We start from the raw sequence: 23965 nt of genomic DNA, 5'->3' as shown, positions 1-23965 counted from the left end.
TGCATCAGCAGCTAGGACCCAGCTTGATATCCACTCAGCAGCAGGTGCTGATGATAGCCTGTGGCCCCCATGTCTCCCAGGGTGGGGTGGAGTGCAGTGGCCATACCTGTGATGGACCCTGCATTACTCCAGGGAAGGGGTGGGTATGCTGCTGGGCTGGCTGCCTCCCTTGCCCCAAGGGAACACGCCTGCACTCACCTCCAGGGCAGGTGCTTAGGTAACCTAATACAGCTTTGCTATTTGTTGCAGCAGTGTCATCTCTGCATCTCTGATCAGTGTCTCCCCGCTGACTCTACCACCAGTACGCGACATTGGTAATTCGACATTGGTGAGGCCTCATCTGGAATACTGTGTCCAGTTTTGGGCCCCACACTACAAGAAGGATGTGGAAAAATTGGAAAGAGTCCAGCGGAGGGCAACAAAAATGATTAGGGGTCTGGAGCACATGACTTATGAGGAGAGGCTGAGGGAACTGGGATTGTTTAGTCTCCAGAAGAGAAGAATGAGGGGGGGATTTGATAGCAGCCTTCAACTACCTGAAGGGAGGTTCCAAAGAGGATGGAGCTCGGCTGTTCTCAGTGGTGGCAGATGACAGAACAAGGAGTCATGGTCTCAAGTTGCAGTGGGGGAGGTCCAGGTTGGATATCAGGAAAAACTATTTCACTAGGAGGGTGGTGAAACACTGGAATGCATTACCTAGGGAGGTGGTGGAGTCTCCTTCCTTGGAGGTTTTTAAGGCCCGGCTTGACAAAGCCCTGGCTGGGATGATTTAGCTGGGAATTGGTCCTGCTTTGAGCAGGGGGTTGGACTAGATGACCTCTTGAGGTCCCTTCCAACTCTGATATTCTATGATTCTATGATTCTACGCCACTTGTTCTATTGCCCATAGCATCCAGGCAGGGAGGGCATATTGTACGCAGCCATAGCCACCCGTATGCCAGAGTCGCACCATCCCCACTGACCTGGCCTGGGAATACACTGCCATCTCACCCATCACAACATGCCCCAAGGATCAAGGGGGGAAAGCCCTTGCTTTGATTGTTATGTCTGACCAATCATGTTAGCAGAGCCATACAACCAGGAACGCCCCAGAAAGGGAAAATCACCATCTGTTAAGGGCAGAGCAAATCCCACGAGGCAGATAGGTTGGGGTCATATTAGCCCCAACAAGCTGCTGCACCATTCTTTGCCCACAGGCAAGTGCCAATCAGGCAGGGCAAAATGCTTCCCTGCCTTTGAAAACATGGGAGAAAATGCTTCTGGGCTGATCCCAGCCTCAGGGCGCCCCACGGCTCAGCGTGAGCACCAAGGGAAAAGGCTGTGAGGGTGGGATGGTCGTTGCTTCATGTTACTATGTACATCTCAGCAGTGTACATGGCACCTAGAAAGAGGAGCAGCTGGATTGTGATCTAGGTTATACTGGAAAAAATCCACAGGAACTCCACCGACTTGGACAGAGTCACTTTGGATTTACACCAGTGTAACTTAGATCAGAAACTGGCCCAAGCTCTTTGTTGCCAGGATCTTTCGGTGTAGTGTTAGGCTGAAGCCAGGATGAAAGGGTGCTAGACACAGAGGGGATGGGTGTGGCAGTGCTAAAGAAGGGGATGCGGTCTCCTGTGGAAATTGAGTGCTAAAAGCACAGCGGCTTTCTTGTGGAGCATCCTTCCAAACAAGGCTCAGGGCTCACACCCAAATTCCTCCCTCTAAATCGTATTCAGTGCTGGTGTAGGTTGCTGCCCTGCAGCCAGTGAGAGTTGGGCCTTACAGCCTTGGCTCCATGTGCAGTAGGGACTCTGCAGTCAGTGACTGCCATGTGGATTCATTTTAAGGGCATTTGCAATGGCCCTCGCTCTCTGCCTGATCTACTAGGTTCTAGTGCAACAACACCCCAAATCTCCCTCAATTACTGGTGCTTAAGAGGCTCATCTTTGAACACAGAGGAAATGAGCCTTTGTGGAGGCATTTTTTTTTAAAGCGCTGCTGCGCCGCAACCACACAAGGCACGTTAAAGCACTGCCGTGGCAGCGCTTTAGCGTTGCCAGTGTAGACCAGCCCTGAGCTGTGCAGGATAATGAACTATGCAAAGTGCTAATGATGCAAGAGGCTGTGATTACAGCTAGGAGAATCTGGTCTCTGCACAGCTCCCACTGTCTTAGGCTATGTCTGCACTACAGCCTATGTCAGCAGAACTTATGTCACCCAGGAGGGTGAATAAATCACCCCCCGAGCGATATACGTTACACCGACAAGTGCTCATGTGCACAGCCCTATGCCAGCAGGAGAGTTGCTTCTGCCGTTCGTGGAAGTGGTTTTATTATGCCAAGGGGAGAGCTCTCCCCCATTGGCATAGAGTATCTTAACTGGATGCGCTGCAGCAGCGCAGCTGCATTGGTAGAGCTGGGCCATGCACTGCTGTTCATGTAGACATGTCCTTAGTTTAACCTGGTACCCCCAGTGCTGCAGTGGGGCCCTTTCTCCCCCCCCAGCCCTGAGATTTCCAACCCCTAGGCGTATTCCCAGAGCCTGAATCCTCTCCAGGCCTTCAGACCAAATGCTGAACTAAAGCAGGTGGGCAGAACCCCAGTGAGACTGACTTTTATCTCTGTAATCTGATGGGAAGGGGCAGGGTTCTGGGGGAAGGAGGATCTGGACACTGTGATTACAGCCCCACCACAGCCTGCTAAGAGGAGTGACAGATTCCGGAGAAATATCGCCGTTTGGAGACTTAGCAACAGCCCTTATAGGAGAGAAAATATTCATTAGAAAAGGAGCAAAAGTGATGGATGAACTCATTCTGCAGGCTGGGCTGGCGGATGCCGGCTGGCTGGCTGTATTGATTTCCATGTGGAAGGGGGAGAAATGGATCAGCACAGGCACTGTAACAGACAAAAGCTTTCAGGGCCCCAGCGGGCCCCCTTGGCTGCAGTCCTCGCTGACCCCAGGGAGTCCTCTGTCACCATGACAGGAGAGTCAGGCCAGCTCTGCTGGAGTTTCTCAGGCATATTGGTGCAGGCTTCTTACAGCCTCATCCTAGGTGGTGGGGTGAGGCTGCAGGGGTTCTGTCACCCCAGTATCCTGATGGATGGTTACTGCTAGACCCTGTATCTCGGGTCATTACCTTCTGCCTCCCTCAATTCCCCCTGGCAGTTTTCAGTGATACAGGATACTTCTTCACTTCCTGTCCGAACCTGTTGGGTGGTGTTTTCTACTGAGGAAAACAGAAAGGAGCATAAACTTTGGCCAGCCAAGTGTAGAAGTATAATTAGGCAGGGCAAAAAGAATTTGAAGAGCAACTAGCAAAAGACTCAAAAACTAACAGCAAAAAAATGTTTAAGTACATCAGAAGTGGGCACTGGAAGATCAAGGACGATAAGGCCACTGCAGGGAAACTAAATGAATTCTTTGAATCGGTCTTCACTGCGTAAGATGTGAGGGAGGTTCCCAAACCTGAGCCATTCTTTTTAGGTGACAAATCTGAGGAACTGTCTCAGATTGAGGTGTCAATAGATTCGGTTTTGGAACAAATTGATAAATTAAACAGTAAGTCTCCAGGCCCAGAAGGAACTCAAATATGAAATTGCAGAATTAACTGTGGTATGTAACCTATCGCTTAAATCAGCCTCTGCACCAGATGACTGGAGGATAGCTAATGTGATGCCAATTTTTTAAAAAAGACTCCACAGGTGATCCCAGCAAGTAGAGGCTGATAAGCCTAATTTCAGTACCAGGCAAATTGGTTGAAACTTTAGTAAAGAACAGAATTATCAGACAAGTAGATGAACGTGATTTGTTGGGGAAGAGTCAAAACAGCTTTTGCAAAGGGAAATTGTGCCTCACCAATCCATTAGAATTCTTTAAGGGGGTCAACAAGCATGTGGATGAAGGAGGTCCAGTAGATATAGTATACTTGGACTTTTAGAAAGCCTTGACAAGGTCCCTCACCAAAGGTTCATAAGCAAAGTCAGCAGTCATGGGATAAGAGGGAAGATCCTCTCCTGGACCAGTAACTGGTAACAAAAATAGCAGGAAACAAAGAGTAGGAATAAACAGTCAGTTTTCGCAGTGGAGAGGTAAATAGTAGCGTTCCCCAAGGATCTGTACTGGAACCAGTGCTGTTTGACATATTCATAAGTGATCTAGAAAAAATGTAAACAGTGAGGTGGCAAAGTTTGCAGATGATTCAAAATTACTTGAGACAGTTAAGGCCAAAGCAGACTGCGAAGAGTTACAAAGGGATCTCACAAAACTGGGCAAGAAAATGGCAGATGAAATTCAATGGTGATGAATACAAAGTAATGCACATTGGAAACCATAATCCTAACTATACATATAAAATGATGGGGTCTAAATTAACTGTTACCACTCAAGAAAGAGATATTGGCATCATCATGGATAGTTCTCTGAAAACATCCACTCAATGTGCAGCGGCAGTCAAAAAAGCAAACAGAATTAGGAAAGGGATAGATAATAAGTAGGTCCCTACCAAATTCATGGTCCATTTTGGTCAAGTTCACGGTCATCGGATTTTAAAAATTGTAAATTTCATGATTTCAGATATTTAAATGTGTTGTAATTGTAGGGGGTCCTGATTCAAAAAGGAGTTGTGTGTGTGGGAGGGGGTCGCAACGTTATTGTTGGGGGGTTGTGGTACTGCTACCCTTACTGCACTGCTGCTGGTGGTGGCGCTGCCTTCAGAGCTGAGCAGCTGGAGAGCAGCAGCTGTTGTCCGGGAGCCCAGCTCTGAAGGCAGAGCCACCGCCAGCAGCAGCGCAGAAGTAAGAATGGCATATGGTATTGCCACCCTTAGTTCTGCGCTGCTGCTGGTGGGGCGCTGCCTTCAGAGCTGGGCTCCTGGACAACAGCCACTGCTCTCCAGCTGCCCAGCTCTGAAGGCAGTGCAGAAGTAAGGGTGGCAATACCACGGCCTCCCTAAAATAAACTTGTGAGCCCCCCACAACTCCCTTTTGGGTCAGGACCCCCAATCTGAGAAATGCTGTTCTCCCCCATGAAATTTGTATAATCTAGGGTAAAACTTATACAGATTTCATGGTCCATGATGCGTTTTTCATGGCCATGAATTTGGTAGGGCCATAATAACAAGATAGTAAATATCATGATGTCACTATATAAATCCATGGTACTCCCACACCTTGAACAGTGCATGCAGTTCTGATCACCCCATCTCAAAAAAGGTATATTAGAACTGGAAAAAGTACAGAGAACGGCAACAAAAATGATTAGGGATGTGGAAAACAGCTTCCATATGAGGCAAGATTAAAATGACTGTGACTTCAGTTTGGAAAAGAGATGACTAAGGGGGGATATGTTAGAAATCTATAAAATCATCACTGGTGTGGAGAAAGTGAACAGGGAAGTGTTATTTATTCCTCAGAACACAAGAACCAGGGGTCATCCAATGAAATTCATAGGCAGCAGGTTTAAAACAAACAAAAGGAAGTATTTTTTCACACAACACACAGTCAACCTGTGGAACTCTTTGCCAGGGGATTTTGTGAAGGCCAAAAGTATAACGGCATTCAGAAAAGAGCTAGATAGATACTGGGCCAGATGGGCTATTGGTCTGACCCACTCTGTCCATTCTTATGTGTTGCTCTGCAGTGTTAGACAGCTGCTGTGCTCTGTGCCTAGGGTGACTAGGCAGCAAATGTGAAAAATCGGGGCGGGGGTGGGGAGTAATAGGAGCCTATATAAGAAAAAGACCCCAAAATTGGGACTGTCCCTATAAAATCGGGACATCTGGTCATCCTAGCTGTGCCATAACTCCCTGCACTTCAGAGGTAGGTGAGGAATCACTCCCTCCCTCCCCCCCCCAGTAGAAACTGTCTGTACAGCATCAGTGATCCTTGTGCTATGTAAGGCCCTATGGAAACCCCAGAGGCTATTACGACTCTCTAGATAACTTTTGTGCTGTAGAAATGTTGAGGGTGAAACTCCCTCCAGTGGAGGGAGCCCAGGCAGAGCTGGACACAGAATAGGGTGACCAGCTATCCTGATTTTATAGGGACAGTCCCAATATTTGGGGCTTTTCCTTATATACGTGCCAGTTTCCCACACCCCATGCCCTGATTTTTCACACTTGCTATCTGGTCAATCTTAAACAGAAGCCTGGCGTCCGAGCTCCCAGTGCCCCTCCCCTCGAGGGCAGAGCTAGAACCCAGGCATCCAGGCTCCCAGTGCCCCTCCCCCCGAGGGAGAACCCAGGCGCCCCGGCTCCCAGTGCCCCCCCCACAGAGGGCATGGAGAGAACCCAGGCGTCCCGGCCCCGAAGCCAGCAACCCCCAGGGGTGGCGGCTGTGTGGCGCCCGCAGCTGCGCGCCTGCGCAGAGCCGCCCTCCCCCGTCGGGGCCGTGCCCCCTGCCCCGGGCGCAGAGGACTACACTTCCCAGGATGCGCGGCGCGCCTGCGCGTGGGCCGCCCCGGGAGGGCGGCGGGGGGCGCGCGCTCCCGCGGCGGTGATGGCGGTGCGTGGACGCGCGGCGGCGGCGGCAGCAATGGCCGCTGTGGATCGGCGGCTGCCGAACCTCGATGACTTCGCGGGGCAGAGCTGGAGCGCCTGGGTGGAGAGGGCAGGGCCGCCCGCCGAGCCAGGTGAGGGGCCGCGCGCGCCGACCGGGGCCGGGCCGGCGAGGCGGGGGGGCCAGGGCGGGGAGCGGGGCAGCCGCCGCCGCCGTACGGCTCCTCACCCCCGCCCGGCCGCCGGCCCCGAACAAAGGAGCCGCGGGGTCCTAGCGCCGCCTTCGCCTCTTGCGCCGCCGGATCCTAGCGCCGCGGGATTCCCCCGCATCACCGATCCCCGGGATCCTGAGCACCCTGGATCCCTGAGCTCGCGGGATCCCCCGGATCCCTTATGGGATGCTGAGCACCCCGCAATCCCCGGACCCCACTGGATCCCTTGTGGATCAACTACAGCCCCCAACACCACCAGGCCCTGTGATCCTGTGTGTGTGTCCAAAGCACCCCGTGATCCCTGACCCCACGGATCACCCATGATCCATGATGTGTGTTCTGAGCACGTATCATTTCCTGACCCCACTGGATCCCCTGCGATCATTAATCCCTTTTGTATGTGCTTAGCATGGTGTGTGAGATCTGTTATGTGCATGCTGTGATCCCCAACCCTGCCGGATCCCCTTTGATCCGTTACGTGCATCCTGGGCACCCCCTGATCCCAGACCTCACGGGATCCCTCAGGATCTCTGAATCTTGATCCACTAAATCCTGCTACAATCCTTGAGAGCCCTGATCCTTTCTCTGGATTCCTGACCACATGGATTCCTGATCACACTGGATGGTCTCTGTGATCCCTACTTGCCTGACCTTCTCTGTAGCCCCTGAAAGCAGATTCACCCTGTGATCCCTAAAAACAATGAGGAGTCCAGTGGCACCTTAAAGACTAACAGATTTACTGGGGCATAAACTTTCGTGTGTAAAAAAACCCACTTTTTCAGATGCACAGAGATCCTTCTCACCATTTCCTGCCCAGCAGATCCCACCATGATACTTGTCCTCAGCTCCCTAGCCCCCCGATCCTCTGTGATGCCTGTCCTCCGATTGCCCAGCTGTCCCTTGCACCATAGAATATCAGGGTAGGAAGGGACCTCAGGAGGTCATCTAATAATATAATATAATAATAATATATGGAGCTATACCTATCTCATACAGCGGGAAGGGACCCCGAAAGGTCATTGAGTCCAGCCCCCTGCCTTCACTAGCAGGACCAAGTACTGATTTTGCCCCAGATCCCTAAATGGCCCCCTCAAAGATTGAACTCACAACGCTGGGTTTAGCAGGCCAAGGCTCAAACCACTGAGCTATTCTTCCTCCCCACCTATCACTTGTGACTCCACACCAACCTCAATTCCTCACAAACCCATGCCCTCATGGCTCCTTGCTCCTGATGTCACCTCTCCCTGCCCTGTCACCCCCTGAACTTTTCATTTGAATCCCTGAATCTGGTCCTCCTCCATCTCATGCACCCTGATTTTTCCCTGACCCCCCACATTATCCCTGACATTTGAACCCCCAACATGGTATGCCCTGAAACTGATCTCCCAGCCCCACCCCAGAGTCTCTCATGGTCCTCTGAGCTGACCCTCCCGGGATCTTCTCCTCCACTGGATTCCCCAGCAGACCTGAACTTGATCATGTTCCCCTTGTACCAGGATCCTGACCTTTGCCCTCCCTGAACCTGGTCCCTGAGCCTTACCAAGCCCCCATCCTGCTCCCACCCCTACTCCCCTCAGCCTGGACCTCTGCACCCTCAACCCCTGCATCCTGCATCTGTTCCACTTGCTCCAGCTACTTCACCATCCCTCTTAGCCCTCTTTCCTCCCATGCTGCTCTTCACTTCCATGTTGCTCTCACCCCTCACTCCCGCCCTCTGCCCTCTTTCCCCAGGGGGATGGAGCTGATAGCTGTCTCTTGAGACTTTTGCCCTTGAAATCCCAGGAATCGTTCAGAAGCATCACCATTTTGGGGGGGGGGGGTCATTTGATTTCTCCAACACAGTCTGACGCTGGACTCTGGAAAGGCCCTGGAAGTGGGGGAGCGGAGGCTGGTGGAGCTGTCCCTGGTGACGCTTCTTACACTGTGGAGCGGTGTCCCTTCCCCCTCCATTATCTTTCCCTTGCACTAGATGTAGTTAGAGCATCGTGCTTCCTGATCTACTTAGGGCTCCGGCAGAGTTTGCATAATGACTCCTGTGTTTTCAGGGATTTATAGCTGGGCTGTGAAGCAAATTCCCTTTGCAGACAAGTTCATGCTGTCGGCTAAGTTCTTTGCTTGTAGATTGAAAATGGTACAGCAATGAGAGCTGGAGAAAGCCTTGTTAGTTTTTATCTAATCTCTCCTCCCGCTGGGTGCAGTGCAGGAATCTCCCTGCAGTGGGTTTGTCCTGGCTGGCCTGAACTTACTCACACTGTGGCGTTTAACATCCATGGAACTTTTTGCAAGTTGTTGCTTTATAAATAGATGCAGTTTCCCTTCTCCGAGGCTGTTCGTTGCTAGGAGCCTGTTGGCATTTCCCCCTGAGATTGGGCTATGGATTTGCCCTGGTTGGCTTTAATTTCTAGGATCATTTTCAAATCTATTTTTTAAAAAGCGTCGTCTGGGTTTAGTGCCAGAAAGAAATGACAGTGCCGGGAGAAGGGCGAATGCTTTACTGCCTCATTGATGCCTGCATCAAAACGCAGCCCCATCCCGCGAACCGCTGGTTGGTGAGAGTCGGTCCGTGTTTTGAGGTCTGTCTACAGTGGGTGCGTCCTGCGCAGGCGAGTGCAGGCTGTGGTGTCCGGTTATTGGATGCAGAGGGAGCATGGTGGAGTGAAGAAAGCAAGGCCCTGGATGTCAGGACTTCTGAACCTGGCTCTGCCGTTGTGTGATCGTGGGCAGATTAGCCTCTTCAGGCCCAGTTTCCCATGGGGCTTGCTGAGGTTTCGTTGTGTGGGGATGCCTGGGTGAAACGAGCTAGAGAAGGGCACAGTGGTGGGGAGAGGATTGTGACTCCTGTTGTTTGTGTGTAGTACAGTAGCATGCAGAGGCCCAGAGATGGTCAGGACACTGTGCGCTGGGAGCTGCCTGGACATACACTAAGAGGCAGTTCTTGCCCTGACGTGCGTACAGCCGACCTAGCCCAGCTAGACAAAGGATGGGAGAATGGAAGAACCGTCTGCCCCATCTAACAGGGGAGAACTGAGGCATGGAGCGATTAAGTGAGTCGCTCAGAATCACACAGGGAGTCTTTGGGGAACAGGGGAGTGACCCAGGTCTCCTGAGTCTCAGTCTGGTGCTTTAGCCACATGACCACCAGTTTTGGAGCTGCAACAACCAGGTGCATCAGCTCCAACATGAGCGTCCGCAGTGGATTCTCTTTCTGCCCCTAAAGAATTTAAATTAGCCCCAGCTCCCTCCCCCACCAGAAATTCCCAGCCAGCCCTGTTGCAGGTGGCATTCAGACAGTACCATGGGGCTGATTCGAAGGGATGTTTGGAATCCTGGAGCTGGCGTGTTTGCCCCTTGCACCCCGTTGTGTGTGCATGGCAGGGTGGGGGCCGTGCTGCTCAAGTGGCTGGTCTGTGGCACAACCCCAAGGTGTTCATGGGGACCGGAATGGGAGGAGGGAGTGGTGGGAAGCTACTCGTGCCCCCTCTTTCTGCTGTTCTACCTCTGATCCTCTCCACCTTCCTTCCCAGCTGCTGGCCCCTATCCATTTACCTTTCCTTGTGGCTGCTGCCCATTCTCCCCGTCCCTCAGTGCACAGGGGTAGACCTGGGAGTGATAACATGGGTCAGGGTGGGTTCTCCATCACTGGCAATTTGGAAATCAAGACGGGATGGCTCTCTAAGAACTCTGCTGTAGGGGTGGTTTGGGGGCAGGTCTCTGGCCTGCACTATGCCGGGTGTCAGGCTGGATTGTCATATGCTCCCTTCTGACCTTGGAATCTATGAGCTCAAGGAAAGGAAAATGTCCCAACACGTGGAATCTGCTGGATCCCCCCTACCCTCTGCAGATCCACTTGGCTGGGGGATCATGTCCCAGGGGTGGTGGGGGCAGTCCCACAGCTCGGGACTCTTCGAGCAGGTCTGGGCTAAGCCCTGGAGAATGGTGCTGGGGACAAATTAGTGACTCTGATCTCCAGCCACCCTGGCTGAGCACATTGGCTGCCGAGATGGTCAGCAGGGAAAGAGTGAGCCCTCCGGAAGAGTTCTACCAACCTGGAAAAAGTCGGAATAAGAGTGTCCCCAAAGGGAGCTCTTCTGGAATAGTACTGCCCTTGGAATAACTTCCCCATGTAGACAACCTTGAGTCCTGCAGGATCCACTAGGGCGAGCAGAGAGGTTGTCATGCTTCGCAGGGAAAGGAGCTGTGCTAAAGGCCTTTCACAGACCCAGACAAAGACCCCTTCTCTGCCCCGGGGCCGCACCCTGGTTCCACCCCTACCTGTCATGTGGCAAACAGTCCATTGATGGCGCTGTTTGCATGTCCTGCTTGATTCAGGGAGGCCAAGCGGGAGATTCCCTGAGACCGAGGCCCTGCACCTTGTTAACTGACGATTCTTAGGGCTCCTCAGTCTGTTGGCAGCTTGGCGACCTGCCATCCTCCCACTTTGCAAACAATTAACACCCCCCCCCCCCCCATCAGCCTGTAGGGAGCAGGCTCTCTCGGCTTCTGGGTTATGGGGTTTGGGGAAGGGTCCTGACTGTTGCTGATGGGGCTGATTGTCTCTAGCAGGGTCTGAGGTGGAGGAGAGCAGCAAGAACGGAAGCAAGAAAGTGGATGCGATGACACTCATTAAGGAAGGTAAGAGCTCGTCCGGCTTCTTCCAGCTCAGGGAGCTGCCTGGTTCAGTAGTGGGCATGATCTGTTCCTTTGGCCAAGGCTCTTGTTATCTGTGAGAGCCGGGGGTCGGGGGTGGTTAGCACAGGAGCTGTTGTGAATTTGGCATCAGCAGGTAACTTTGTGGCCCTGCTCATGGGTTGAGGCTGTCAGCATCACTTCCCTTCACCTGGGCCGTTCAGACCAGTCCAACGCTGTCCGTCCCTCTCAGAGGAGAGAGCTGCTAAATAGCCAACGCAGCAGGATCCGCTCCTGCTCCTAGCTGCACAAACCACGTCCCCTTTGGGTACAAATGGGCTTCAGTGCACAGAGCAAACGCAGGGCAGACTTGAGCCCAGGCTGTGCCTCTCTGGCCTCGTGCTCTGTGGAGCTCTGCAGAGCTGGCCTGGAGCCCAAGCACAGAACATGGCTGTTGGGGGCTATGCTCTTCTGGGACCCCCACATCCCTTGCAAGTTTGGTGTAGCTCCAGCATTCCTGGCCTGACTGTTCCCCAGCTTCACCTGGCAGCCCAGGGCCTTGATCTTGCTTGCTGCGAGGGAGGCTCCCGCAGACATTGAAAGCTGGCCCAGTGCTCTATAATCCCCCCTAGCCTCACACCAGGCAGCCCTGCAATCCAAGTGGATGAGCCCCAGAAACTCAGCATACCGTATAGCCCTAAGTTAGTTGCTTTGGCCCAGTTGCTCTTGGGGCAGGGGCAACGTGAGGGCCACAGGCTGTCCCCCAGTTTAAGGCTTGAGATGCAGAGGTTTTGGAGCCCCTGGTGAGGCCCTTGTCTCTGGATCGTCTGTGCAGCGCACCCATAAACCGGACACCAAGGTGCCCATAGCCCCAGCATCCGCACGGGTGGCAGCTGCCCCTCCTCCGTGCCAGCCTTGCCCTGAGGGGCCTTCTCCAGAGCTGAGTGGGGAGGTCAGGCTCCATGACCCATTTGACCTTTGGCCTCTGCTGAAACTGCCTGGAGGGGGTCTCACTCATGGTGGCGGCAGCTGCTCTGTGTCCACTGAAATCTGAGACCCACCATGCTCATTTCACACAGGCCATGAACAGCCATTGGCTGGCAGCAGCGCTGAGCTGGGCTGGGTTTGAGCTGGAGCCCCTGTAGTCTCCCTTTAGGGAGGGGGGACGTGACTGTCCATTCGCATTGGGTACAAAAGGTGGATTTCCTTAGGCGTGTCTCTTGGCCTGGGCAGCCACAGCCCCACCAGGCCGCAGGGGGCCCTTCGTGGCCTCTCCCTTACTGCTGTCTCTTGCCCTGGCAGACATGTCTATCTTTGGGCACTGCCCAGCCCACGACGAGTTCTACCTGGTGGTGTGTAACCACTGTAGCCAAGTGGTCAAGCCTCAAGCCTTTCAGAAGCACTGCGGTAAGCCGATTGACTGTCCGGGGTGAGGTCAGCAGCCGGGCCCCTTCTGAGGCCGGCCGGGAATGGGGACCCTGGTTCTATTCTCCTCCCCCGCGTTCTCTAGGCACCGACCTCGGAGTGGCTCTGGTATGACGACTCCGCTGGTGTCCCGGCCACAGCCGCTGTGTTCTAGATTGAGCCTGGGGCGCAGGGGTCCAGAGGGAAGGCTCTGCCTCCTCCGTCTGCAGTGGGGAGAGAAATGCTGCAGAGGCAGCAGCATGGGGCTGTGCAGGAAGCTACAGGCCACCCAGGTCCCCCACTGGCTGCACTTGGTCTGGTTTTGCAACATTTATGCGCCCTTCGCCCTGGCCCCGCAGCCCTAATGCTGCCTGGTGCGGAGGGGCAGCCCTGGGGGGTGAAGGTCTAGGAGAGGAGCCCCCCGCACTCCCTGTTGTGGGGCTGGGCCTGGCTCCCTGCTCTGGGCTAATGACTGGGTGTAGGGGGTTGCAACGCCACACAGGTTTGGCCTGGCCATCATGATGCGGGGTGGCCAGGCCACACTTGAGTGAGTGGTATTGCGAACTGGTGCATGCCCATGAGAGAGGGACAGCCGGGCCAAACCTGAGTGACGCTGTGACCCCCGTGCTAGGCTACAATGCTTGTGGCAAGCCAGACCCGGCCCCACGGGACAGGAGCTGCCGCTATGGGGAGAGAGTGGGGCGGGATTGCTCTCTGGAATGTGAGAAATGTATGTTTGCCTAGGGCCTGGTAACGCACTTAGATCCTTCCCATGACTCGCTGGTGGGTCAGGACCCACCATTTGGGAAACGCTTTCTTAGGGGACCTTCAAAAAGCATCCCTGAGTTATGAGCTGGCAGCTTGTTTCCCATCCCAGCCGTCGTCCTCTGCCCCCCTGCACCTGGCACAATCCCACCCTCTCCTCCATGCCAGGAGCTGCCTGCTGCTGGGAGGCCCCCAGCAATCAGCGGCAGGGTGAGAGAGCATGGAGGAGCTACCTTCGGCATCCTGGAAAGGATGGGGGGTGGGAAAGAGCAGCATCGGGAGCCATGCTCCTGGGATGGGCAGAGCAAGGGATGCCTGGCTGCTCTGTCTGGCCTGGTTGGGTGGCTCCCAGGTTCTGGTGCTGGGCATGGTTCTCTGGGGGCCTGCAGGGAGGTGGAGTGGAGCAGCCTGTTCGGGATAGCTGCCACCGCACTGGGGCGTCGAAGGGTCTGATAGCTGTCGACACATGTTGGACCCGCTGGGGTCTGTTGGGCCGGCTCCCAAACACAGGGTTTTGCAAGCAAAGGTGATGTACAAGGCAGATCAGGCTGCTAGAGTGAGGGGGGTTGCCTGTTGGGCTGACCACAGGCCCGGGAGCCAGGACTCCTGGGTTCTTAGCCAGCACTACTGTTCAATTCAGACAAGCTGGCTGGAGATGGGAAAAGCGGCATTGTCCAGGCTCCAGCCCAGGCCAGCTGGATGGTTCTGTTAAAATGATCAGCAGTGACATGACTGTTGCTGTTTCAGTTGTCATCATTAGCCTTCAGAGTGAACGACACACTGAGATGAACGGGGCCGTTCCTGTGGGGCTGGCCTGGCTGCAGACTCAGGCAGCCCTTGGTGCCTTGGGGCGTGTTTGCAGCCCCTTTCCCCCGGGGCGTTGGGGAGCAGTGAGGGCTGTTCCCCTCCTTTGATGGGCAGGGCCACATGTGTGCGTGTCACTGACAAAGCCTCCCCCTCCCCTCCAGAAAGACGTCACGGACCTCTCAGCAAGCTCTACGCCCGGGCGCAGGTATCTGCCAACGCCCAGAAGTGCCATGCGGTCAACGGGCAGCCCCCTGCCTGCGGGGGCCACGGCAGCGCCAAGGCCTCACGGGAGAAGTTGCAGAGCTCCCGCAGCCGGGCCCAGCATCCGCCCGAGAGGCCAGACAAGGCACAGAAAGACAACCTCTGGTGAGTGGGACGGGGCAAAGGGGGAGCCTGCTCTCACATGGGGGGTGGGGTGGGCTCGACACAGAGGGGTTGAGGGGAACCTGGCTCCACTCTCATGTGGGTGTGGGGTGAGCCTATGCTCTTCTGATGTGAGAGGGGTTGGGGGGCAGCCCCACTCCGGGGAGGGTGACCCTGCTCTCCTGTGTGGGGAGGAGGAAGGGGGGCGATGGAGAGAGACATGGGGGGAGGGGCAGTAGGGGACTGAGAGCCCCACTCTGATATGGGTGGAGGGGGTTAGGGGGAGCCCCACTGCACTCTGACGTGGGGGGAGGGGCCGCAGGGAAACCCCAGCTGGCTCTGACGTGGGGAGGGGGATGAAGGGGGATGTGCTGGGGAAGGGGGAGCCCCACCCCACTTTGTTGGGCTCGGGAGATGCGCTGTTCAGGCTGTGCGGCAGGGTCTCGATGGAGACCGCGCCTTTGGCCCTGGCTGCCTGGGCCTTCGTGGACGGAGGCATTTCCAGAGCAGGGTGTCGTCTCGCTCTGTGCGTGCCGGGGGTCGCTCATCTGGACTGTGCTCGGGAGGGATGGCAGTCCCAGCCCAATGATCCCCCCAGAGGAGAGGCACAAGGAAATGAGGGCCCTGCACTAGCTCAGCCAGCCCCGGCCCCTGCCAGTGCTTGCACCTCCCATTCAGCCCAGCCACCGTGGCCGGTTGGACTGGCGTCTGTGTGCGACACAGGGGTAGCCCGAGGTACGTAGCAGGCCGGAGCACACGCGACCACAGGGCTGGTGGGCAGCAGGCCCAGTCCAGGGGCTCAGAAGGGTAGCCCAGAGTCCAGGTCTCACAAGCCCAGAGCACCTACCCCAGGATGTGGCTCGGGGGCTGGGACCTGGCCCAGACGGGCCTCAGTCACCCTCTGCTGCCAGGGAGGTTTGCAGCTGTCGCTAGCGCATTTCCTGGCTGAGCTCTCGGAGCCTGTCCCTTCTCCTTCCAGTTTGTTTATGCCGGTGGTGAACTTGGAGAAGATTTCCAGCCTTCCCAAGCCGGATGGACACGGCATCAAGGTGCCCCCGAAGGCTGCTGCTGCTGCTTCTGTCCCCGGGCAGCCACCTGCCAGCTCCAAAGAGCCCATGGGGAAGCTGTCCCTGGCAGTGTTGCCCAAAGAGCCGCTTGTGCCAGCCAAGGCAGGAGTCGACTCCGTTGTGCCCGCCGATGGTCTGGACAGGAAACCAGAGAGCACCTCTGCCTCAGGGGAGAAGGAGCCGGGCACCAGCAAACCGCCTCCCAAATCCCATAAGAAGATGGCGCGTGAGTCCTGCTGTTCCTCCTTCGCTGCCTGGTGGGGGTGATGCTGAATCAGGCCAAGGTGACAGCTGGACAGGGCGTTTGGGTGGTGGCGACTCAGCAGCCCTGTGCGATGACACAGCTCTGTGGCTCAGTGCTGACTGACAGCCGTGATTTCTTAGCAGCTCAATTCAGCCTCTCTCCTTGAGCGGGGAGGTGTGTGTGGGGGTGGGCTCTTCTCTGCCCCATGGCGAGAGCAGGGATCCTGGCATCTCCTTTTCTCTCCTGCCACACACACACCAGCTGAGCCACTCCTTTCCCAGCCCAAGGAGCGCTCCCCTGATTGGAGCCCAGGAAAATTGAGAAGGCCACCAGCCAGATCCTGGGACTCATCTAGTACCTGTATAGCCCTAAAGAGCTGCACGCAGCTAGGAGGCTGTCCGCTGGGTCCCATGAGAGAGAGCCTGGGCCAGTGCCTCAAACCTAGAACTGGGAGTCAGGCCATCTGTGTCCTAGTCCCCTGCCACCCATCCACCGTGCAGACTTGGGCAAGTCACTTAAATGCTCAGTGCCTCAGTTTCCCCATCTGGACAATGAGACTAACACTGGAGATTGTGAGGCCGAAGGAGCTGTTCGCAGTGTTCAGAGATCCCGTTGCACGTCTTTGCATCTCCTGCACTCGCCCAACTCTGCTTTAGTTGTGGTTCGGGACGTTTCAATCCACCCTGGCAAGCCCATGAAAACCTTTCCATTCATGCCCCGTTCAGTAAGCCCCAAACCCCACCTTGCTTTGTAATAACAGATCCTAAGAACTGGGCCTCATTTCTCGGGGGGAAGGTTTTATATAGCACCTGCTGCAGTTGTATCTGAGCTCCACCCCACGGCAAAGAGCATGAAAGCTGGTGATGACAGCGCCCCTTTAAATAGAGGCAAGAAGCAAGATTTTCCCTTTTGAAATGGCGAGAACCTCCTGGCACAAAAGCTTGTTCCAACAGTCAACCAAAGCTCCAGGCCAAACGCAGGGATCTTAGGAAGTTTGGCAAAGACTCTAAAGAGCAGGGCGAGCTCGGGATCCAGCCAGGCCCTGTCTGTGCTTTCCCCTTGTGCATCTCAGCTCTGTCTTTCTGCCCTGCAGGGAAGGAGTGTGATTTGAACAGGCAGTGTGGAGTTGTGAATCCTGACACCAAAAAGATCTGCACCCGGCTGCTGACCTGCAAGGTACTGTCATGTGTGAGATTGTTTCCTGGTAGAACAGTAGGAGGCAGGGTGAGTTCCTGTCCCCCTACAGCCCAGCTGGAGGTTGAAGGGCTCTGCAGGAGGCTCCAGACTGACATGCCCACTGGGGAAGAGAAGCGTTTGCTGTTGCATGGCTATAAAGTGCCACCTTGTGAAGGTCTAATCCAGTGGTTCTCAAACTATTTACCATTATGGGCCGCACATGCAGCTCTCTGTTATGTGGGCCACATCCACACAATATATATACTACCTGTATGGCCCTGAGAATGTCACATGGGCCGCAGCTGTGTGCTGACGGGGATGCAAGCAGCCCACAGGTCAAGGGTTGAGAGCCACTGCTCTAGCCTGTTGGAGGAGAGGGGGTGGGAGATGTAGTGCTGACTGGCTCTAGGAGGCCCCCATGGACTAGAGTCATCTCACGGCTCAGTGGCATGCATGCAGACAGGGAAACGTGGAGTCTCGGGCCTCTGCTCCAAACACAGGCCTCTCCCCCGGGAGGCCCAGGAGAATCTCCACTAGCTGAATTAGTACGAGGGTCTGTAGCTCCTGCAAGCCTCTAGGCACTAGGGGGGGTTCCCATGGTGGGTCTGATGGCATCCTATGGTGAGCCGGGGCTGTAATGCTCTCCCCTCCTGCCCTCGTCACAGATTCACTCCGTGCACCAGCGCCGTGAGGTGCAGGGCCGGGCGAAGGACTTTGATGTCTTGGTGGCAGAGCTGAAGGCCAGTTCCAGGAAGGGGGAGTCCCCCAAGGAGAAGAGCCCGGTGAGGAAGGAAGCGCTCCCCGACCGACTCTCCCAGGAAGCCTCCTCTGGGGCGCAGACCTCGTTGGTTCTACCCAGCACTTCCCCTTGCCGCGCAAAGCAGCCCCACTCCCACTGTGCACTTCCCAGGTAACGCAGCAGCAGTGAACCTCGGGTTTGCCTCCAGCAACCATCTGTGTGTGTCAGTCCGGGCAGACTCACTCGCCCTAGCGTAGGAGGGGGTGCTGTGCAGGTGCCTCTCTGGGGCTGGCCTCTCCCACCTTCCCCGTGCAGGGATCCTAGCAAAACCAGGCCCCAGTGGGGACTGTCTGCCCTTTCCAGCAGTGCCTCTGGCACATAGATCCCCCCGGCCTAACCCCGTCCCTCTGCAGCTTTAACCTGTAGGCCCCCAGAGACGACAGTTCTCACTCCTCTGCCTCTCATTGGGTTCAGGTCCAGGGTTTCCTCAGAGAGCGACCCGGAGGAGCCGTCCACGACCTGTGGCGACAGAGACCCCGGGCTCTACCCCTTCCCTGTGCCCAAGGGCAGTAGCCGGGTATCGAGTGACGAGAGCGAAGACGACATGGCCGAGGAATCCCACAGGCTGGACTGTCATTATGCAACACGGCCACCACGGCCTCAGGCGGTGAGTGCTTGGCATGAGGTGGGGTGAGTCTCTGCCCCTCTCTGTGCGGAGACCGGTGCCCCCTGGTGGCACTGGGGACAATGACCTGTCTAGTGATTCTCAGGCCAGTTTGTCAGCATCCTGCTCCGACAGAGGTGCTTGGATCTCAGAATCCAGCTGGCACCCGTGCAGAGTTGCCACATTTGGGGCGGGGAAGGAGATAGGGGATTGGGGATCCAGCCGACAGTCCGTCCTCTCTGCCATGCTATGGGCTGGGCTCCTGACCCACAGCAGGGTGCTGCTATGTGGTTTACAGGGGTCTCGGCCTCCCTGATGGCTCTCTCCCCCTCCTCTCTTAATCCCAACCAGTTCTGCACCTTCGGAAGCCGCTTGGTCAGCCCTGGGTGTTACGTGTTCAACCGACGGCTGGACCGGTTCTGCTCAGCCCTCAGCTCCATGTTGGAGAGACACCTCAGCTCACACATGTGGAAGTGAGTGTCCAGCTGGGGGAGGCAGCGCCTGGGCCAGGGTGGGGCGGGTGTGTCTGCGCCTAGCCCAGGTGGTGGGGGTGGGGTGCCTGGGAATGTGGGAGGAAATCGTTCCCGGCTCACATGCTGAGATAAGAGACTGCCCGAGTGGCACCTGCCCCTGCTCAGCTCCTGGGGGGGGGGTTTGCCTTCCCCTGTGGTGAGGACAGCTGAGCACTGGGCTAGACAGTTGGTAGTTCCCAGTCCAGCCACTCCCCTCCTCAGCCAGCTTCCAGAGGGTGGGGTGAGCATCAGCACCTCTGCCTCCCATCTTCGGCCTAGCACTGGGGTGGCATTGGGTGCGATTGACCTTCAGTCTTTTGGGAAGCCCATGCAGACGTGTGTGGGCAGAGAAAACGCATGGTAAGATCTCTAGCCATTCATGGGGGAAGCTCACCCTATATGCACGAGGGGGTGTCGTGACCCCATTATTGTAACCGAGGCAGGCTGCAGAGGAAGCCTTGGGGGACCCAAGGAAGCACTGAGGAGGCAGTTTTCATGAAGAGAGGTCAGCTGATGTGTCAATCACTTTTGTTCCTTTCAGCCTTGCTAAATTTAGAGGGTGGCTTCTATTTCAGTCTGTACGGTAATGCCTGCCCCTGCCCCCCTTCCCTTCTGCCTGCAGTGGGAGCGGCTGGTGGGGTCCCTCCATGCCCTTCAGAGCATCTGGGGGAGCGAGAGATGATGGCCATTGGGAGCGGAACTCCAAATAGAGTGGTAGCATGTTAAGAGGTTACAGCAGGCACTGGGGAGCCAGGATACCTGCGTTCTATTTGTAGCTCAGTCACTGACTTACTGAGTAACCTGAGCCAGCCCGTTTACTGCTTTGTGCCTCAATTTCCCCATCTGTATAACAGGGGTAACATCCCCAGTCTGTTGGGGGAGCCCAGGCTGGGCTAGCGTTCAGAATGTGCTTTGAGATCTCAGCAGCAGGGAATATTAAGAGCAGGATCCTTATAAAGTGCTTTGCCAGGAACGTAAATAATTCCTATTAACATTTATCGGGCTGGTTAACACCTCCCTGGCCTGTTCCTACCCCACACCCCCAAATCCCCACCACCTGCAGTGATGCTAAGTCCCGGCTTCCTCCAGCAGGTGGGGCTGGAGCACAGGGCTTGATGCATGGCCCTGATAGACAGGTGCATGAGAGAGACTGCCGGGGATCAGAGGGGGAGGAAAGAGCCCAGGGTCCCCAGGGAGGATGGGGGTCAGAGTAGGGAGGAGATGGTGGGGACTAGAGGAGGAGGCATCTTGGGATTGGAAGGGTGATGGGGCCAGGGGTGAGGTGGGACATGGCCTGGGATCAGATGGGGGAAGCGACAGCCTGGGGTTGGATGGGGAAAGGGCAGGTGGGTGGGGTGTGGGGGAGGCAGCCTGGGATCTGATGGGTGAGGGGGCTGGCAGGGGTTGGAGACAGCCCGGGATTGGATAGGAGAAGGGCAGGTGGATGGGGTGTGGGGGGAGAATGCCTCAGATTGGATGTGGGAGAGGCCAGAGATTGAATGGGGCAGGGCAGGGGGGGTGGGGAGTGCTGGGAGACAGCCTGGGATCGGATGTGGGAGGGGGCTGGCAGGCGCTGCAGATCAGATGGGGGAAGGGCAGGAGGTGGGGATGCAGGACATGGCCTGGGAACAGATGGGGGAAGGGCAGGTGGGAGAGATGAGTGGGGGACAGCCGGGATCAGAAGGGGGAGAGGCTGGGGGGTGGGATTTGTGGGTGTCGTTTAAATAAGCAGCAGCCCCTCCCCCTACCTTTCTGATTCCGCTTCATTGGCCTCACCAGGAAGATCCCTCCAGCTGCTGACCCCCAGCTGCACCCAGCCCCATCGCCCGCCGGCCCGGGCTCCTCCACATCCAGCACTTCCCAGATCGGCAGCTCCTCGCTGGCGTGCAGCCTTCCCCACGGCGCCCCCGGGAGGACCTCCTTGTCCTGTACAGCAACGGCTGCCAGGGAGAGCCGCGGCCACCTCAGCCTGAGCTACACGGTGGGCTCGCCCCACGCCGCGGCTGCCTGCAGCCAGTCAGACTGCACGGGCGGGAGCCAGTCCATCACCTCCCCGCTCCCGGCCAATACCCCCTCGCCATCCTTCAGCAAGTTGCCTTCCACCAAGGCCAGCAAGTCCTCCAAAGCCAAGGAGCCAGCGGGTGGCGGAGAGCCAGAGGCCTTGGCCCGAAAGCGCAAGCAGCCTCTGGGCGCCGCCACTGGCCCCCCATACAAACGGACCTGCCTCCTGGACCCGGGCAAGGGCAAGGTGGCCAGCTGCCAGGTCCCCCACCCGCCTGCAAAGACCAAACCCTCCCTGGGCTCCCCCTCTGCCACCTCCCTCAACGGTGCCATCTCACCAGGCTCCAGAGTCAAGCGGGCTGGCCACCTGGACTGCAGGGCTCCCGGCCACCCTCAAGTCAAAGCCTCCCAACTGGAGAACCGGGGCTCCCCCCTGAACGGGCCGAAAGCACTGCAGGCCAACTGCCTCTCGGACGAGGAGGCCAAGAAGCGCAAGAACGCGGCCACCTACTGCAGGCCGGTGAAGGCCAAGCACCCCGCCGCCGCCTCCGACTCAGGCTGCGCTGTGCGGAGGAAGAAGGCCGTTGCCTCGCTGGGCTTCGAGGAGAAGCGGAACGCACTGAAGGTACGTGTGTGTCCCCCCACACCACCACCACTCCCCACCACTGTGCACCCCCACAGCGGGCTGATCTTCCTGCCCTGCCCATCAACAATGCAGTGGGCCTCTGGGTCTCCCCCTGCTGCTCTGTCGTCCCCCCCACTCCATAGCAGTTCTTTTCCCAAAGTCCCCCTCCCCATCCTCGTGGCTGCGTCCTGGGGTCTGCAGTGCCTTCCCAGATGGACCCCGTGGTTCATGGGGCCCTTCTGAGCTCTGCGGGGCTGGACCAGGCTGCAGAGGTCTGAGCAGAGCGGACACAGGGAGTAGCTGCCACAGGATGAGAGCCCTTCCCTGGGGCACTGCCTGGCAAGCAGGCTCCTTGAAGCCCAGACAGCTGGCAGCTCATCCCCTGGCCATCAGACAGTACAGGTCCCCAGCATGAGACGGGTTAATAGGATTATGGTTACGTGCAAAGTGGTCTGTATTCCAAGCACTCTTCGGAGGTGTCACATCCCCAGCGGTTGGCACTGTTGGGAGTTGGCTGGGGGGAGTGCCCACAGCTGCTCCCTCCCAGCAGGGGCTCAGGCTGAGGACAGCCAGCAGGACATGCTTTTCCCAGTAGGAGGTGCTGTGGAACTGAGGCAGAGGCCTTGCCTTGCGGGAGCTCATAGCACTGCAGAGAATGGTCCTGGCTGTTGGGAAGGATTGTGGCCTCTCCTAACGGGAGGCATGTAGGTCATGACTGGTGTGAGACGGGTACATGACCAGTACCCCCCGGTCTGTGGGGTGAGAACACGGCTGATCAGCTTCTGAACTCTGCCAAGAAACAGTTCTGTTCCCACCTCTGCCCCAGACTCGCTGGGTGAATTGCTTCCCCTCTCTGGGCCTCAGTTTCCCCGTCCATAAAATGGGGAGAATGATCTTGACCTGCTTCTCAGGGGTTGTGAGCTTTGATGTGCTGATCTGCTCTGAAAGGTGAAACATCCCCCCTGTACTCAGCCGACCTGCTTTCTGGCTGTGTGCATCACAGCTGCTGGCTTCTTGGTGTCATTATGTTTCTACTGCTTATGACTCCCATTAGCCCTGCAGGGTAGAGTCTATTCCTGTTAGACCTGTGGGGCCAGCCCGGCCACCGGAAAGAGTCTGTTCCTTTTTGTGCATTAACAGAATCAGTCAGTGACCTCTGTGAAAACCCACCAAGTTATGGCCTGTCAAACCTTTATTATGGATGATGTGCAACAAAGACAGAGCCCAGCTGGATTCTCAGGTCCCTGGGGAAGTTTGCGGGGGAGGGAATCACCATTTTATGGGAGGAGGCACATTCGCTGGGAAGTTGCTGATCTTAACAAGGGCCACACGATGGCATTTCCAGCAGCACAGGGCATGCTGCACTTCTCTGAAGGGCTCTGGCACTGAGAGCTCTTATTCAGCTATTCAGATGCAAACACAAGAGTGTGCTTTTATTATAAGTAGACGCCAATTAGACACAGCCCTTGGGCTCCTGACAAGTCGCCCTAGTTTTGAGCCCCTGCGGCGGGGGAACATTGGCCCTCCGTGCTCGTCTGTTCTGCTCCTTTGTTCCGCTGTGCTGACCCCCTGTCCTCTTGTCTCCTTGCAGTCGAAAGCGCATTAACAAGCAAGTGCCTGTGCGATGCAGACGGAGCCATCGGTCCTGAGGACTGGGAGGCCCTGGGTCGGATTCAGAGGCCACTGCTTTTTATAACTTTATATTATTTTTTTTAAAAGAAAAAAAAAACTGTATAAAAATACCTCAAGACTCTTTTCCTGTTCTGTTGCTGCTAAAAAAACCTGAACGAACAAAATCCCAAGGGGGAAAAAAAAATCCAGACGCAAACCCGATCCACACCTGGGAGGAGGTTTGAAGCGGATGGACTGGACCGAGGAGGCAGCCACACAGCCGGCCTGGGATATTTATAAGAATTATTATTGCTGTTTTTGTTTCTTTTTTAAAAAAAGAAAAATCAGTATTGAAAGGGTGGTTTGGCCTGTGGCGTTCAGCGTGGGGGGGGGGGGAGGGGCAGGCGCCCCCTCCTGGCAGGGCCAGGAAGCGGATTTTCCAGCCAGCTACATGTGGGGGTAAGATCCCTCTGCAGGCCGTGCCCTGGTGTGCATGTCATCGCTCATTGCTGCTAGTGCCCTGACATATGCCTGGTGCATGGGTGGCTCCCCCTGCTGGCAGTGCCCTGACGTGTAGGCACTTCCCTTCTCCCAAAGCTGTGCTTGGTGACGCAAGCGTTTTTGCTGCTCCGGAACGGGGCTTATGTCAGGATCATGCAGTGTTCATGCCG

General features: G+C 56.2%; 1 protein-coding gene across 6 annotated transcripts; it reads left to right on the top strand.

Moving 5' to 3' along the window:
• Positions 1–1853: 1853 nt before the first annotated feature.
• ATXN7L2 (ataxin 7 like 2) lies at positions 1854–23650 on the top strand. Of its 6 annotated transcripts, none has more exons than XM_008175226.3 (11): positions 1854–6612; positions 11254–11322; positions 12619–12723; positions 14454–14658; positions 15635–15948; positions 17060–17142; positions 17808–18052; positions 18356–18548; positions 18897–19018; positions 20837–21683; positions 23275–23650. In XM_008175226.3, exons 1-11 carry the CDS (start codon positions 6261–6263, stop codon positions 23287–23289), a joined length of 2550 nt encoding a protein of 849 aa, XP_008173448.2. In that variant the 5' UTR covers positions 1854–6260; the 3' UTR covers positions 23290–23650. The 6 variants fall into 6 exon arrangements, with proteins under 6 accessions (XP_008173448.2, XP_065448527.1, XP_065448529.1 ...); XM_065592455.1 differs by having other exon boundaries at positions 11251–11322; XM_065592458.1 differs by lacking the exon at positions 1854–6612 and adding an exon at positions 9546–9734.
• The last annotated feature ends 315 nt before the right edge of the window (positions 23651–23965 follow it).

The sequence above is a fragment of the Chrysemys picta genome, chromosome 4 (assembly GCF_011386835.1).
Source record: "Chrysemys picta bellii isolate R12L10 chromosome 4, ASM1138683v2, whole genome shotgun sequence".
NCBI lineage: Eukaryota > Metazoa > Chordata > Testudines > Emydidae > Chrysemys > Chrysemys picta.
Note: the sequence above shows the minus strand (reverse complement) of the source record. Positions and strands in the feature narration are given on the sequence as shown.